The following is a 12,957-nucleotide window of genomic DNA, read 5'->3' as shown; positions in this document are numbered from 1 at the left end:
TAAAAGGCATCGTTTCCCAGAGAAGTTCTCACTTCATTTGCCTATAAGTTGTTCTTGCCCTGCTGAGATTTTACCTAAGCATAAGGAAATAATTCACTACTTTTTTAGTAAAAAAATAAAGCCAGCAGAACCACTCTTGTTTATTTACAGTGTTATTGTAATTAACACAGTTAATTACAGTGTTACTGAAAAAAAATATGGATAATTCATGTTCAATTTGCCCAGCAGTAAAACAACTGCTGTTCCTTTGCTTCAAGGGGCAACTTCAAAGAATGTGTAAGTTCTAACGCCACCCGTGAAGCTCGATTAGCTCTGATCAGGCTAATGTACAAGAAGACAGTAGTGGGTGGTCTGGAGGCTGCACAGTAGCATATTCAGTGAAGAACACAGATATGATGTTTGCAGATTCCTCACTGGGAGAAAAACAGGAGTCAAAGTTTGTTTTCCAATTGCCTAAAGTGCTTTCTGCAAATCTACTGGGAGTTTGTCTGTATTCCCCACAAAACTGCAGAGAAGTTCTGGAGGCAGATTTTGGTGTGTCATTACCTGTCAAAGCACTGTGGATTCCAGGGAAAGGAAAAGTTGGGTTTTTTTTTTTCTGAGAAGTTCATCAGTTCCCTTGTGAAGTTAATTTGCCGTATGTCAGGAAAGGCAGCTTGCATTACAACATAAAAATGCCAAGCCAACCCATTTATTCTGTTTCTGCCCTATGTTCACACTTAATCCAACCACATTTTATGACCACTTCCTCTTAAAAAAATGGAGGATTTACCCCCGAATTGTTTATTTTCTCATTTTTAGGTTCACTGTGCTTATTTAACTGACCAGATTTTTCTGGGTCTTTTCTTAAACAACAATTTACTCTATAGCATATGATCAAACAAGGAATGTGAAGACCTGACAACAAGTTCTGTGTCCAAATTTTAATTTCATTTCCTCTCCAATTGTCAGAGGAAAACAATCATGTGCTAGGCAGGAGATGAAAGTTTATAATAAGTGCCTGTATTTTGGAACTCATAAGGGGTGGGGAAAAAAGTCACTTGGCTTTCACCCAGAACATGTGATAATCAGATTAACCCCAAAGTGTATTTTGTGTGTAAATGCATCCAGGGTAGGTATGGGGAAGGACATTGGAGGGTGCACTGTAGAAGTAGTCAGCAGTGAAGTGTTCCCGGTGGAGGTGAGGAATTTCTTTCACACCCAGGACTTTGGAGGGGTCAGAGACAGCATTCCATGCACTGAAGCATAACACCGATGCTCTCCTGCTGCTCTGTGAGGATGTTCCTGTTTGCCATGGGTTTTCTGCTAGCCATCCTTCAGCCGTCCACTGGGCAGTTCCCCAGAGCCTGTGCAAACACAGAGAGCTTGCTGAGGAAGGAGTGCTGTCCCCCCTGGGATGGAGACGGGTCCCCTTGCGGGGAGCTTTCCAGCAGAGGGTTCTGCCAGAACATTCTTCTCTCTCAGGCTCCACTGGGACCACAGTTCCCTTTCTCAGGAGTGGATGACAGAGAGGATTGGCCCTCTGTGTTTTACAACAGGACATGTAAATGTGAAGGCAACTTCATGGGATTCAACTGTGGGGAGTGCAAGTTTGGTTTCTCAGGACTCAACTGCACTGAAAGGCAACTGAGAACAAGAAGAAACATCTTCCAGCTCACTACCAGTGAGAAGAACAGGTTTCTTGCCTACCTTAACTTGGCAAAGAACACTCCCAGCCAGGACTATGTTATTGCTACTGGCACATATATTCAAATGAACAATGGCTCCAACCCCACGTTCAGAAACATCAACGTGTATGATCTCTTTGTGTGGATGCATTATTATGCATCTCGAGACACACTCTTAGGTGGATCTAATGTGTGGCGGGACATTGATTTTGCCCATGAAGCCCCTGGCTTTCTGCCTTGGCATCGTGCCTTCCTGTTGTTGTGGGAACGTGAGATCCAGAAGATAACAGGTGATGAGAACTTCACTATCCCCTATTGGGACTGGAGAGATGCAGAGGACTGTGTTGTCTGCACTGATGAATACATGGGTGGCAGACATCCCACCAACCCTAATTTACTCAGCCCAGCATCATTTTTCTCCTCGTGGCAGGTAAGGACAGGCCAAAAGGAAGGGGAAGGGGAAGGGAATTATCCTACCTGGTGTTAGGCATGTAAGTGATGTGCACAAGCCGAGAGCTTACAGAATCACAGAATCAATTGTTAGTGTTGGAGGGGACCTCTGGAGATCATCTAGTCCAATGCCCCAACCACCTAGAATGTGTTCAGGTGGGTTTTGAATGTCTCCAGAGGTGGGGACTCCACAACCCTCCCAGGCTTAGCCATGCTGCTTTTCCTGGGGAGAAAATAAGCGTTACCACAGAGAGAAAATTGGTTTGTATGTGAACTTAATCTTCATTTAGAGCTGTTCATTTGTTTCTTTGTCTATTCTCTCCATGACTGTAGGATTTAGGCTGCTTAATTAGGAACCTAAAGTTAAGGTGGAAGGAGGAAAGTAATGCCTTTAAGTCTGAACATGGCCTTCAGCAGGCTAAACAGGCTTGAGGCTGCTGTGGCAGTCAGGTGAGAAAAAGCAGGATTAATGTACACAAACTGGTAGGACACAAGCATTGTAAGTTGATTAACTTACTGAATGATGGAAATAGAAGCAAGGAGTTTTCAGGCACTCTGCCCCTCTCACAGTGCTTTCCTTCATCCAAGAGTTAAAAACTATTAAATTAAGCTAATCTGCTTTCAATTTAAGGCAAATAAACAAAGAAATAAAACAAATCTTTAGCACACAGAAGAAGCAGCTGCATAGTTCACATCAGTAGTTTAAATGAAATTTAAGAAATAATCTCTGTTGCTAAAAGAGGCTAAGAAGTAAATTCAGTAGCTATTTCTGCCACTTAAAAGCACTGCAAATTAGCCTGTAAACCAGTGTAAATTTACATATTTACAAAGGTGATGTGGTCTGACATAGCTGAACTATACTGACCTCTGCTAAAACTGAAAGCTTCTAGACTTTTTGTCTTTTGATCATTACTGCCACATTGCCTAAAATACAATGGCAAAGGTCTATTGGCTTCTATAGACACACTCCATCGTGACAATAGCAACAGTCGCTTCCAGTGCGGAAGTCTATGATTATATTGGTAGGTGACATAGTTTAGTGTGAGGTGTCCCTGTTCATGGCAGTGGGGTTGGAACTAGATGATCTTAAGGTCCTTTCCAACCCTAACCATTCTATGATTCTATATCTATCTTTGTTCTATTTATTTCTGTAGCAACAGCCCAAATAAAGGTTGGGCAGTTTTAATGATTTAAAAGAAAGTGAAAGAGATACAAGCTCCAGCAGCTCTGTGACATTCTGGCACTACAAAAATACAACTAGCTGGGCTTACTGGGCTGGATGTACTGTATTTAGTCGTGATTTGTGCCTTCTGAATAATATAGTCTTTGGGTATACCTGTAAATTCAAGCATACAGATACTGCAACAGACCTATTTTAGGACATTCTCTGGCATATATTTTATATGTATTAACTAGTTTTCCCCCAAACAGGTACTTTTCAGGGACTACTTCCAGGAGAATGTTTTCATCAAGATACCTTGTTTGGGAGTCTAAGAATTTGGCCTCAGTACCCAGGAAATTTCCTGGCCACATTGAATTTACTGGTGTAGGCATAGCTATAAAATAACTATAGCTACAAACAGGTGTTTTCATCCAGTTCTAAGACTTTGCTAACAATATGAATCTGGATGAACTTTACTAAGTTAATTAGATCGCTTTACCAGAATCAAGTGGCTCTGATGATGTTTCACACTGAGCTGAATAAAGAATTATGTGAAAATGGTGCAGGTGCTAAAATGGATTAATTTAACTAGAACTGCACTAGTTACATGTGTCAAGAGGAATTATCAGTACAGGTATTGGATGGGATAACCAAGGTAGTGGGAGGCAAGTAGTACAAAGAAATCAGCAAGTTGCTAGCAGAATTTTCTAAAGGAACTGGAGAGGTCAAATAGTTGTGATAGTTATATAGTTATAGTTATGTTTAGCTCATTTTTATCAAAGGTGTTATAAATCATACCCAGATTCTTAAAATCTTTCCATCCTGGTGAGAAAATTTACAAGAAGCAATAAATATATTTAAGAAACAGTCAGGTTTATAACTTCTCATATAAAGTCAGTTCCCACAAATATATTTGGAAAATGAAGACAACTTTTAATGAAAAAGTTGCTTTAGCATGTCTTTTTTTAATAACTTGAATAAGTACAACAAAAACCCCACCCTCTGCTATGTTTAAAATACATTGTCAGTGTATGTATAAAAGCTCTAAGTTCTTTGCTCATATGTTTTCCAAGTGATTTCTGATAATGGGTGCTTACCACTTCTATTTTTCAGCCATTTGCTACACTACAAAATAGGACTACAGTAAATTTACCTTCAAAGGCTTTTGCTCTCTTCTGACATCTTGTATCTATGTATAACTGCTGTCTTATCTTGACAAAGAATGAAAGAGATTGAACAGATCTGTGTTTTCAGTCAGTGAGTTTGGGTTGAAGATACAGCATGAACTTGTGTTTCTTTATTAACCTTGAATACAAATTCAAACAATTGCTTATGATGGAATAACAGTCAATACAGTTCCTTCAAGTAGCACAAAGTAAGAGATCAGTATCTCACTCCAGAAATTCAAAAGGGAACAAAAATAGTCTAAGCTTGAACCGGAAAACAGCCACAGATCGGCTGCAGAATACACTGGTTATCCAAGCTCTGTAGCTAAACAGAAAGAGAGAAAAAAAAAAGAGGAGGATCCAGAAATGTGAAGGAATTTAGGCTTTCAATAAGCAGTCAAATTAAAAAGAGGGCAGGAGAAATCTTTTAAACAGCTCATCTGTAACATGGTATTCTTTTTAGAATTTTAAGTCTCTTTCCATAACAAACAATGCCTGCTATGTTAGGCAATAGTTATAGATTTCTTAAAAAGAAAAGGTAAAGTGCTTATTTGCAGAACAGCATCTCTGTTTTAATCCCTAAAGAAAGGAGAAAATACTTTATTTCATTGAGAAGTTGCCATGGCAACATAGATACCCATGAATACATGCTGAAATTTTTGCTTTTGCCTTACTTTTCCTTCAACATGCTGCTGTTACCATTTAGCTGAGTGAATTATCCATCCACATTTGTCTCATGTTTATCATCTAAGTGACACTTCTTACTCCTGCCTTGGATTTCACCAACAAGACTATCAGGAATCTTTAGTGTTTTAATTTGTTTGCTTGGCTTATGTTTTAGGGTAGGTGGGAAAAATCTTCTCATGCTTCCAGTTGCTTGTGATGATTCAAGCGTTGAATTAGGAATTAGGACTGCATGACACCTCCTAATGTTTTACCAGTTTATGCAATTCTGTGTTGACTTAATGGAAAGCTATATGGGAAATGGAGATCTTCCATGACATTTGAGAGTTTTTTTGTCTTGGTGCCCATTTCTATAATTATTCAAGATAATAGATGTGCTAAAAAAAACCTAACAAAAACTAAACAATAATAATTATGCCTCATTGAAATAGTAGTAGGTGAAATTCTGCTCTCCTCTACACCAGAACTAATCTGGAGAAATAACAGAAGCAGTCGAGTTACAAATGTATAAAAAGCCCTCTGCAAATGAAATCAGAATCTTTCTACTGGTAGTTACATTAGAGCCTGGGGATCCCCATAGTGTGCCAGAGAGATGATAAAGAAAATAAAGCAGGAGAATGGAAGCGCTAGTTTAGTTCTTGTGGCAAGCAGTCTATAGCTCCAACTTTATCCCCCAGTATTTTTCTTCTCTCCTAAAAGATGTGACTTGAGACAAGTAATTGCATAAGGTGGAGAGCTGTCTGCTCTCAGATGTGCTGGTGTAAGCCTGCAGCCAATTCTTTGATGCAGGCACCAAGAATTTCCCTTGGAATGTCATTCTGCATCACCCTGTAGAACCACTTACACAAATGCAAAGCTACTACAAAAGGCAAACAAGTTACACAAATAGAAAATGGATGTTGTGCTCCTGAACTAATAATGACAGTACTTTAGATCCACTACCTGAAGATACGACTTCATAAGAAATATGAAATTCAGCTACTCAGACACAGTCATTTAATTTTAAGTACAGTTTATCAGGGACCTGTATTGCTGGGTGAATAACCTGAAAGAATCATTTGAATTGCTATTTTATGTCCACCTTTAAAAACTGCAGGATATTTTAAAAAATACAAACACCAGAACCTAACAGTTCTTAATTCTTAAGTCAACCAAAATCTTACATCCATCGGCTTGTGGACACTCAAGTATCTCATGAACTCAGAGTCTTTATTTCTTATTGCAACTTAATAGGTTTTTTGTGCCAGCTACAGGCTGGTAAATTAAAAAGCAACAACCCAAATGGAGTAAATAGCTATAAAGGAAGACTTTGCCAACCATAGGATCATAGAGTCATAGAACAACAGCTTGGAAGGGACCTCAAGGATCATCTGGTCCAACCTTTGCCTGCAAAAGCACAGTCTAGCCAAGATAGCCCAGCACCCTGTCCAACTGAATCTCTAAGATTGGTCTGCCAACCATATGCTTACATGGATTATAAATTTGAAATATTTCCTGTTGCAAAGAGATAACTCTCCACATGCCACACCTCAGTACCACAGCCTGAGGCAACCAGGGTCTGTGCACAGCAGGAGCAGCTACTCAGATACCCTCAGCTTCTTTATGTCACTGTAATCTCAAAGTAATTCCCCTTCTTGCATGGTATCACGAGTGTGTTGCAGCACAGTTTGGCCTGTGAATGCTTGGCTGTTCTCTAATATATAGCCATGCTTGCTCAGGAGTCACGTAGTGTAAAACAGAAGCATCTTCAGAGGTGTATAAATTAATAGCTAAGGAATGTATAAATATTGGTTTGTTAATAAAAGCAGCTTACCATCTCTCTGTAGAGATGTGTCCTGGTGAACTGGCAGTAGATGTGGAGACAGCAACACCAGTGGTACAGCTGAATGACTGAAAACAGTACAACAAAACAGGAGACAGACAGAGAGCATGGAATCATGCTCTGCCAAACCAGAAAGTGTTACTGAATATTTCAGCATGATTTGACAGCAGATTTTTCTAGTCTACCCTAGCACCATTTTGAGGTGCTGAATAGGACACAAGTTACCCCCCAGTTCTGGGTTGCCTCTGAGCAAAGAGGTAAAACTCAGCCAGCTTTTACTGAAGGCTGAGAAAACACCTTGAAGGCCCTGGGTTTGTTTCAGTGCTGTCACTTCGTGTTTGTTTCATCTCCTTTTAGCTTGAGTTTCATAGGTTCTCCAATTAGTGCATATGCCATACGAGTCAGAAAGATAATTAACGACCTTACCCTTGCACAAAGATGTTTCTTAGAATTTCCCTGAACCATTGCTTTCCAAATTTTCTTCTTTTTATTCAGTTTTACCTTTCTGTTCCTGTTAATATTCAGGAGTATATGAAGAACCAGATATAAGTATACAGAGTGTCTTAATAAATTTTTGATCTGCTATAGATACAGCACCTTTTAAAGTTCTGCCTACAAAAGCAAGCTCCCAAAGGACAGTTTGCTCTGCTGCTGGTTATTTAGGGGTTTCCTTGCGTTTTTCCTGTTTGGTGAGTAAATGGCTTCTGGATGCCACTTAACTAGGATTAGATTATGCCAGACCCTAATGCAGCCAAAAGAGTAAAAATTAAACCTCTTTACAACTGCTAAATATTTCAAATCCAGAGTGAGGGCCACACTTTTCCAAGTGTTCAGGTATGTCACCTGTACTGTATGTCCCTGTGAGCTCAGCTCCAGTAAGTACAAAGAAACCACAAAGAATTTCTCACCAAAATCCCCAAAGCTTTGAATTTAAAAATAGCAGGCAAAGGACTGAACACTGCTGAAGGCTCCTGAAATGCAATTCACTTTATTTAGGCACAGAGGCTGCTCTGTCTTTTTGAAAGAAGAAAGGGTTTCCCATTCGGGAAAAGGTGCGAGACAGCAACAACGCTTCTGCACATTTACAGTCGGTTTTCGAAGAACCGATACAAAGAGCTGTGCTAAAGATCTCAACCGCAGTGCACGGAGGGATGTTTTTTGCTGGGTGCTACAAGACCCAGGAGCGGTGCTGCGTGTTCTGGACTGCCACCTACTGGCATTTGCTCTACTAACTACTTACATAAGCTTTTCCTCGGAGTATCTTCCCAACAATGTCCCTGGAGCTGATGGATTTACGCATGAAGGAGAGCAAGCACTCTGTGCAGTGTGGATAGGAAACCTTGTTCAGGGTGAACTGAGAAACTTGCTTAGGACTGTTCCGAAAGGGAACAGGAATTCATGTTTCTAGTAGAAAGTACTCCTGCTGAGTGGAATTAAGGCAACAATGTGACCTGTTTTGCATGTGCTTTATGCAGATTACATCCAGAAAGAACCATTTGACTGACCGATGTTCTGTTACCGCTTACACACCACATGACTGATAAACCCGCAAACTATAGTTTCAGCATAGACCCATAATTTATACTACCTAAGTTACACTTTTCTGGAAAAGTATCCTGGTTAATTTTACGGCCAGACATTAGCTTTTACCTCAGAAAAAAAATAGCAGAAAGTCAGAGACAAGTATTTTCATTCCTGTCCCTTATGTTGTCATTTCTTGACCATGAATTAGCTACCAAATACCTTATAGCATCTGGCTTCTATTTAGGGTGAATTTAGTTAGTCAGACAGCTAATGAGGGATATACTGGGAAGTAAATGGAAAAGAAAAAATAGCATTCTAACAATTTATAAGCCTCATAACATTAACAGTTGCATTAAATCCCATTGAAATTGATAAACAGAACAAAGGGGAGGTGTTCCTTTGCTTATGCATATTTGAACTCATGCTTGAAGATTCCCTGTTGGAATATCTGAAAAGCTGGTTTTGAAGGAAGCATCTGATTGCTCTTTAAGACACAATGGGAATACATTCCCAGGGCACTGGGGAGAAGGTAAAAAGATATGAGATGGAAAGACAGAAGATATGGACCTGAATAAAGTCCATAGAAAACAGAGTTAAACAGAAAATCTGAGCCAAACGCCAACTGCGAAATGGGCTGAGTTTTACCAGCAAAGACACACTTGCTTTCTTCACCAATGCACTTCTAGGGACATAAGACTGTGCATTTTTGTAAACAAAGTTACTGGAGCATCTCTTGAATCATTCCCCTATTTTCCTTCTAATAGGAATAAACTCTCAGTAACACAAAGCAATCATATAAACAGCACTGTAGTTATGCTTTGTTTGTAACGGGAGGTCTCTCTACTACCTCTCCCTCCTCAGTGGAGATTCTTAGAAAAGTCTTCTTAGAGGCACAGTCCTGACCTTAGTCCCTCTTAGATGCACAATCCTGACCCACTTGGTGAGCTTCTGGGGGAATCTGCACATGAAAATCTCTGCCGGACAATTACAACTCTCTGCTGGACAACTCCCTGCAGCCTCCAAGGGCACCTTAGTAGTTTTAACAGACTACCAGGGCAGATTTCAGCTAATAAAGCAGTCTCTAGAGATGCATTTCTATGATAAGCTTTCTTATGTCCTTAGAAAAAAAACAAACCCAAAATGATGAAAATGATTTATTCATGAGATTCATATTCATGGGAAATTTATCATTTAAGAACTCCAGATTAATAAGAAATCTAGGTTATATCACCAGCTCAAACAGACATTTTCTGACATGGTCAAATTACCTAGAAAAGGATTCATCTCATCTCCTTCCACTCATTCAAGTTAGGCAACAAAGCAACTTGCCTTTGGCTCTGTCTTTAGTCACTTCAGAGGCACATCCATACCTCCAGGGTGTGATTCATCCCATCCTCATGCAGAAACAGAGCATTAAGTGGAACACTCTTAATTTTGCTTCCCTTGCTAACTGCAGTCCAGAGACTGTTTCTGCATTGATTTTTTTATGCATTCTATTTCATTGACTTAGTCAAAGGAGAAAGTTAGGCACCCCTAGAGGTAAGTACCTCTCACCTACCTGACATCTGGCGTAGGAGGGCTAAATCACACTCAGGAGATGCCTCTCTGTCTCTCCTGACTGCGGAGGTCATCCTAAAGTGTTGCTTCAGTCTGGTAATTTCTGCTGGTGAAGTGAATCTCTACTCACTTCCTGCACTAAGAGAGGATCTCATGTTCTTGCATCTCATTCTAGCAGAGATGATTGCTTTCACTCACCTTCTCATTCATTGTTTCCATGAAACAGAAATACACCTCCAGGATGAATGAATTCTGGTGGTTTCGTTGTTGTGTGTTTTCTCCTCTATGATGTCTTACTCAGTAATGAACCTGTCCTTTCTCCACACAAAATTCTCATTAGCTATATTGATTACTTGATAATCACAGAGTCCTACATTTTGAAGGGATCTCTGGTGATTTGGAGTTTTATTTGTTTTGGTGAGTTTTCAGGAAAAAAAAAAGCAAAACCAAACCAATAGATAACAGTTTTGCTTCAGGGCCTCAGCCTCACCTGAAGGAGATACAAAACAACTTCTTGGAGTTTTGAGACACTGTTGTTCTGTTTCATTTTCATAGACCTATCAGCAATAGCACTATCCACGCCCACCAAACTCTCTAGTCTGATCTTCTGCTTGGGTCATTATATTTTCCTCCATCTTCCATACTGACTCCATGTCAGGCAAGTTGCTGAATATAAAGTAGAAATACAAGTTAATACTTGTACTAACTCCCTGTAGTTTTATTGTACCAGAATATGAAAAAAAATCCTCCCTCTCATTCTGATCACTTCTCTGGCCAAGAAAGGCGCACAGTGAGAGCTACTATAAAAGCTCATGATCATCAAAGACTCACATTCTTAGATAATAAATACATTATTGTGGCTTAAAAAGATATTGAGCAGCAACTTTATGACACTTACAGACTGTGTGGGTAGTTTTAACTCATGGCAAATGTAAAGGAACTTGACTCAGCCAAAGCTATCTGACTGTCATTTGAGGTTACATTGAACTTCATTTCTCTTCCAGGAGTCTCAAACTGGACTAGCAGCTGCTAAAGATCATATGACAAATAATGACTTGTTATGCAATGGTAACCCAGAACATTTATATAAATTATGATGGATTCTGACAGTGTTTAATATCTGTATCCAGATATTAAGGTCCTTTTCCAATACCCATCACTATGGTACCTCAGTTGGTGACACAAGTTAATCCTTACAACATTCCTCAGAAGTAGAGCAGCATCTTTTCCTATTTTGTACGTACAGCATCATCAAGACATAGTGAAACTAAGTGTCCATTTAGTCTGACAAAGCACAGATAATTTCAGAATAAGAGGGTTTTGGTTTTGGTTTTGGGGTGGGGTTTTTTTTCATATTCAAAGCCAGCAGTTCACCCTTTTACTGTGTGGGGAGCAAAAATCTATGACTCTGGCTTTTTTCAGGAGTCTGCTGAAGCCAAAATCCTCCATTTAGCAATCACAGCCGCAGATTTAACTACACTTGTGTCCTGCTTACCTGCTATTTGTAGGTAACACTGAATTTAGCCTCTGTGAGTTTTCAAGGGTATAAATGAGAATTGATGCCTTAGTCCACATGAGCAGTTTCAGATACAGACTAGTATATTCTTTTAAAATGTGCACTGTACTAGAGGAGTGTCTTCTTCGAAATAACCCAGCTTATATTAAAATCATACACAGAAAATTTAAAATTAATATATATTCTTTCTTGCAACAAACTCAATACATTGCATATTTTTTCACTCCTCAAAAAATATATTAACCTAAGTGCCTCTTCTGTTTGCTTTTATTGTTTACAATTGCAACTGTGCTAATAGAAAGTGTCTTATACAGGTAATTTGTACTCGGTCTGAAGAGTACAACAGCCGTGAGGCTTTATGCAATGCCACAAGTGAGGGGCCTATCCTGCGAAATCCTGGGAACAACGATAAATCAAGGACCCCAAGGCTCCCATCCTCAGCTGAAGTTGAATTCTGCTTATCACTGACTCAGTATGAATCTGGATCCATGGATAAAATGGCCAATTACAGTTTCCGAAACACTTTGGAAGGTAATGTGATTATTCTATTATACCATTTCCACTATAAATTGAGCCTCTCTGGGGTTAGAGTCTTTAAACTAGGCTGTTTGAGTTGGTTCCATGAAGCATCACTCAAAAAGAAATAAATAACAAGTTATGTTTTCTCCTGCAATAGCAACAGACAGAAAGAACCACGTTAAAGGCATTCAACAAGAAAACAGAAACTAACACATTAGGAAATATTGTCTCCTGATATTGTCTGTACCAGGCACAGCAAAGAAATGTAGAACTGCATAAAAGGAGACCATCTAATAATCTACGTACACATAACCATGTCCATGTGGGTTACAGGTTTGGCCTGGAACCCACTGTCTTCCAGAGGCCACCAAGCGTTAAAAAGGATGTTGCTAGTTGGCATGTTATGTCTACATCCTTCAACTGTGAACTCCACAGCAGACTTCTCTCCAAATTCTAAGGATTAAGCATTAAGTTATACCTCAAAAATGACTCTTGGTTTTATTTCCAGAAGAATTTAGTTATTTATCTTAATTATCTAACTATCCAACCTGGTTTGAATGTTCTTAATGTGCTAGTAAACAAGGGTCCTTAGCTAAAAAGAATTGTTATTCTTAATTATCTGTCTACCCAGCCTTTTTTGAATCTTGCCCAATTGCTACTGAATAAGAATAGTACATTATGTATATCAATTAATATTTCTACAGTATTATATATCAGCTGAATCAAATATTACCTACTTTTGATATCCCAGAGATTTTTGCTTGCAAGCAACTGTGCAAGGGCCAAAATAATGCACTATAGGAGCTCATGTGAGGATAAGAAATCAAAACTTTTAATATGTTCAGTATTACTCTTAAATGCAGTATGGAATGCTGTAAAGCTTTCTCAGG

At 39.3% G+C, this 12,957-nt stretch overlaps 1 protein-coding gene across 1 annotated transcript in view; it reads left to right on the top strand.

Moving 5' to 3' along the window:
* Positions 1 to 1,180: 1,180 nt before the first annotated feature.
* TYR (tyrosinase) overlaps positions 1,181 to 12,957 on the top strand; it is a gene marked incomplete at its 3' end in the record, with an annotated part of 20,944 nt that continues 9,167 nt past the window's right edge. The window contains exons 1-2 of the mRNA XM_010014269.1: positions 1,181 to 2,097; positions 11,863 to 12,079. Of these exons, the coding sequence (XP_010012571.1) occupies positions 1,255 to 2,097; positions 11,863 to 12,079 (1,060 nt within the window). The remainder of the gene's footprint in view (positions 2,098 to 11,862; positions 12,080 to 12,957) is intronic.

This window comes from Nestor notabilis, unplaced genomic scaffold (genome assembly GCF_000696875.1).
Source record: "Nestor notabilis isolate BGI_N333 unplaced genomic scaffold, ASM69687v1 scaffold10735, whole genome shotgun sequence".
Lineage (NCBI taxonomy): Eukaryota > Metazoa > Chordata > Aves > Psittaciformes > Psittacidae > Nestor > Nestor notabilis.
The sequence above is the reverse complement of the archived record's forward strand: the minus strand, read 5'-3'. Positions and strand labels throughout refer to the sequence as shown.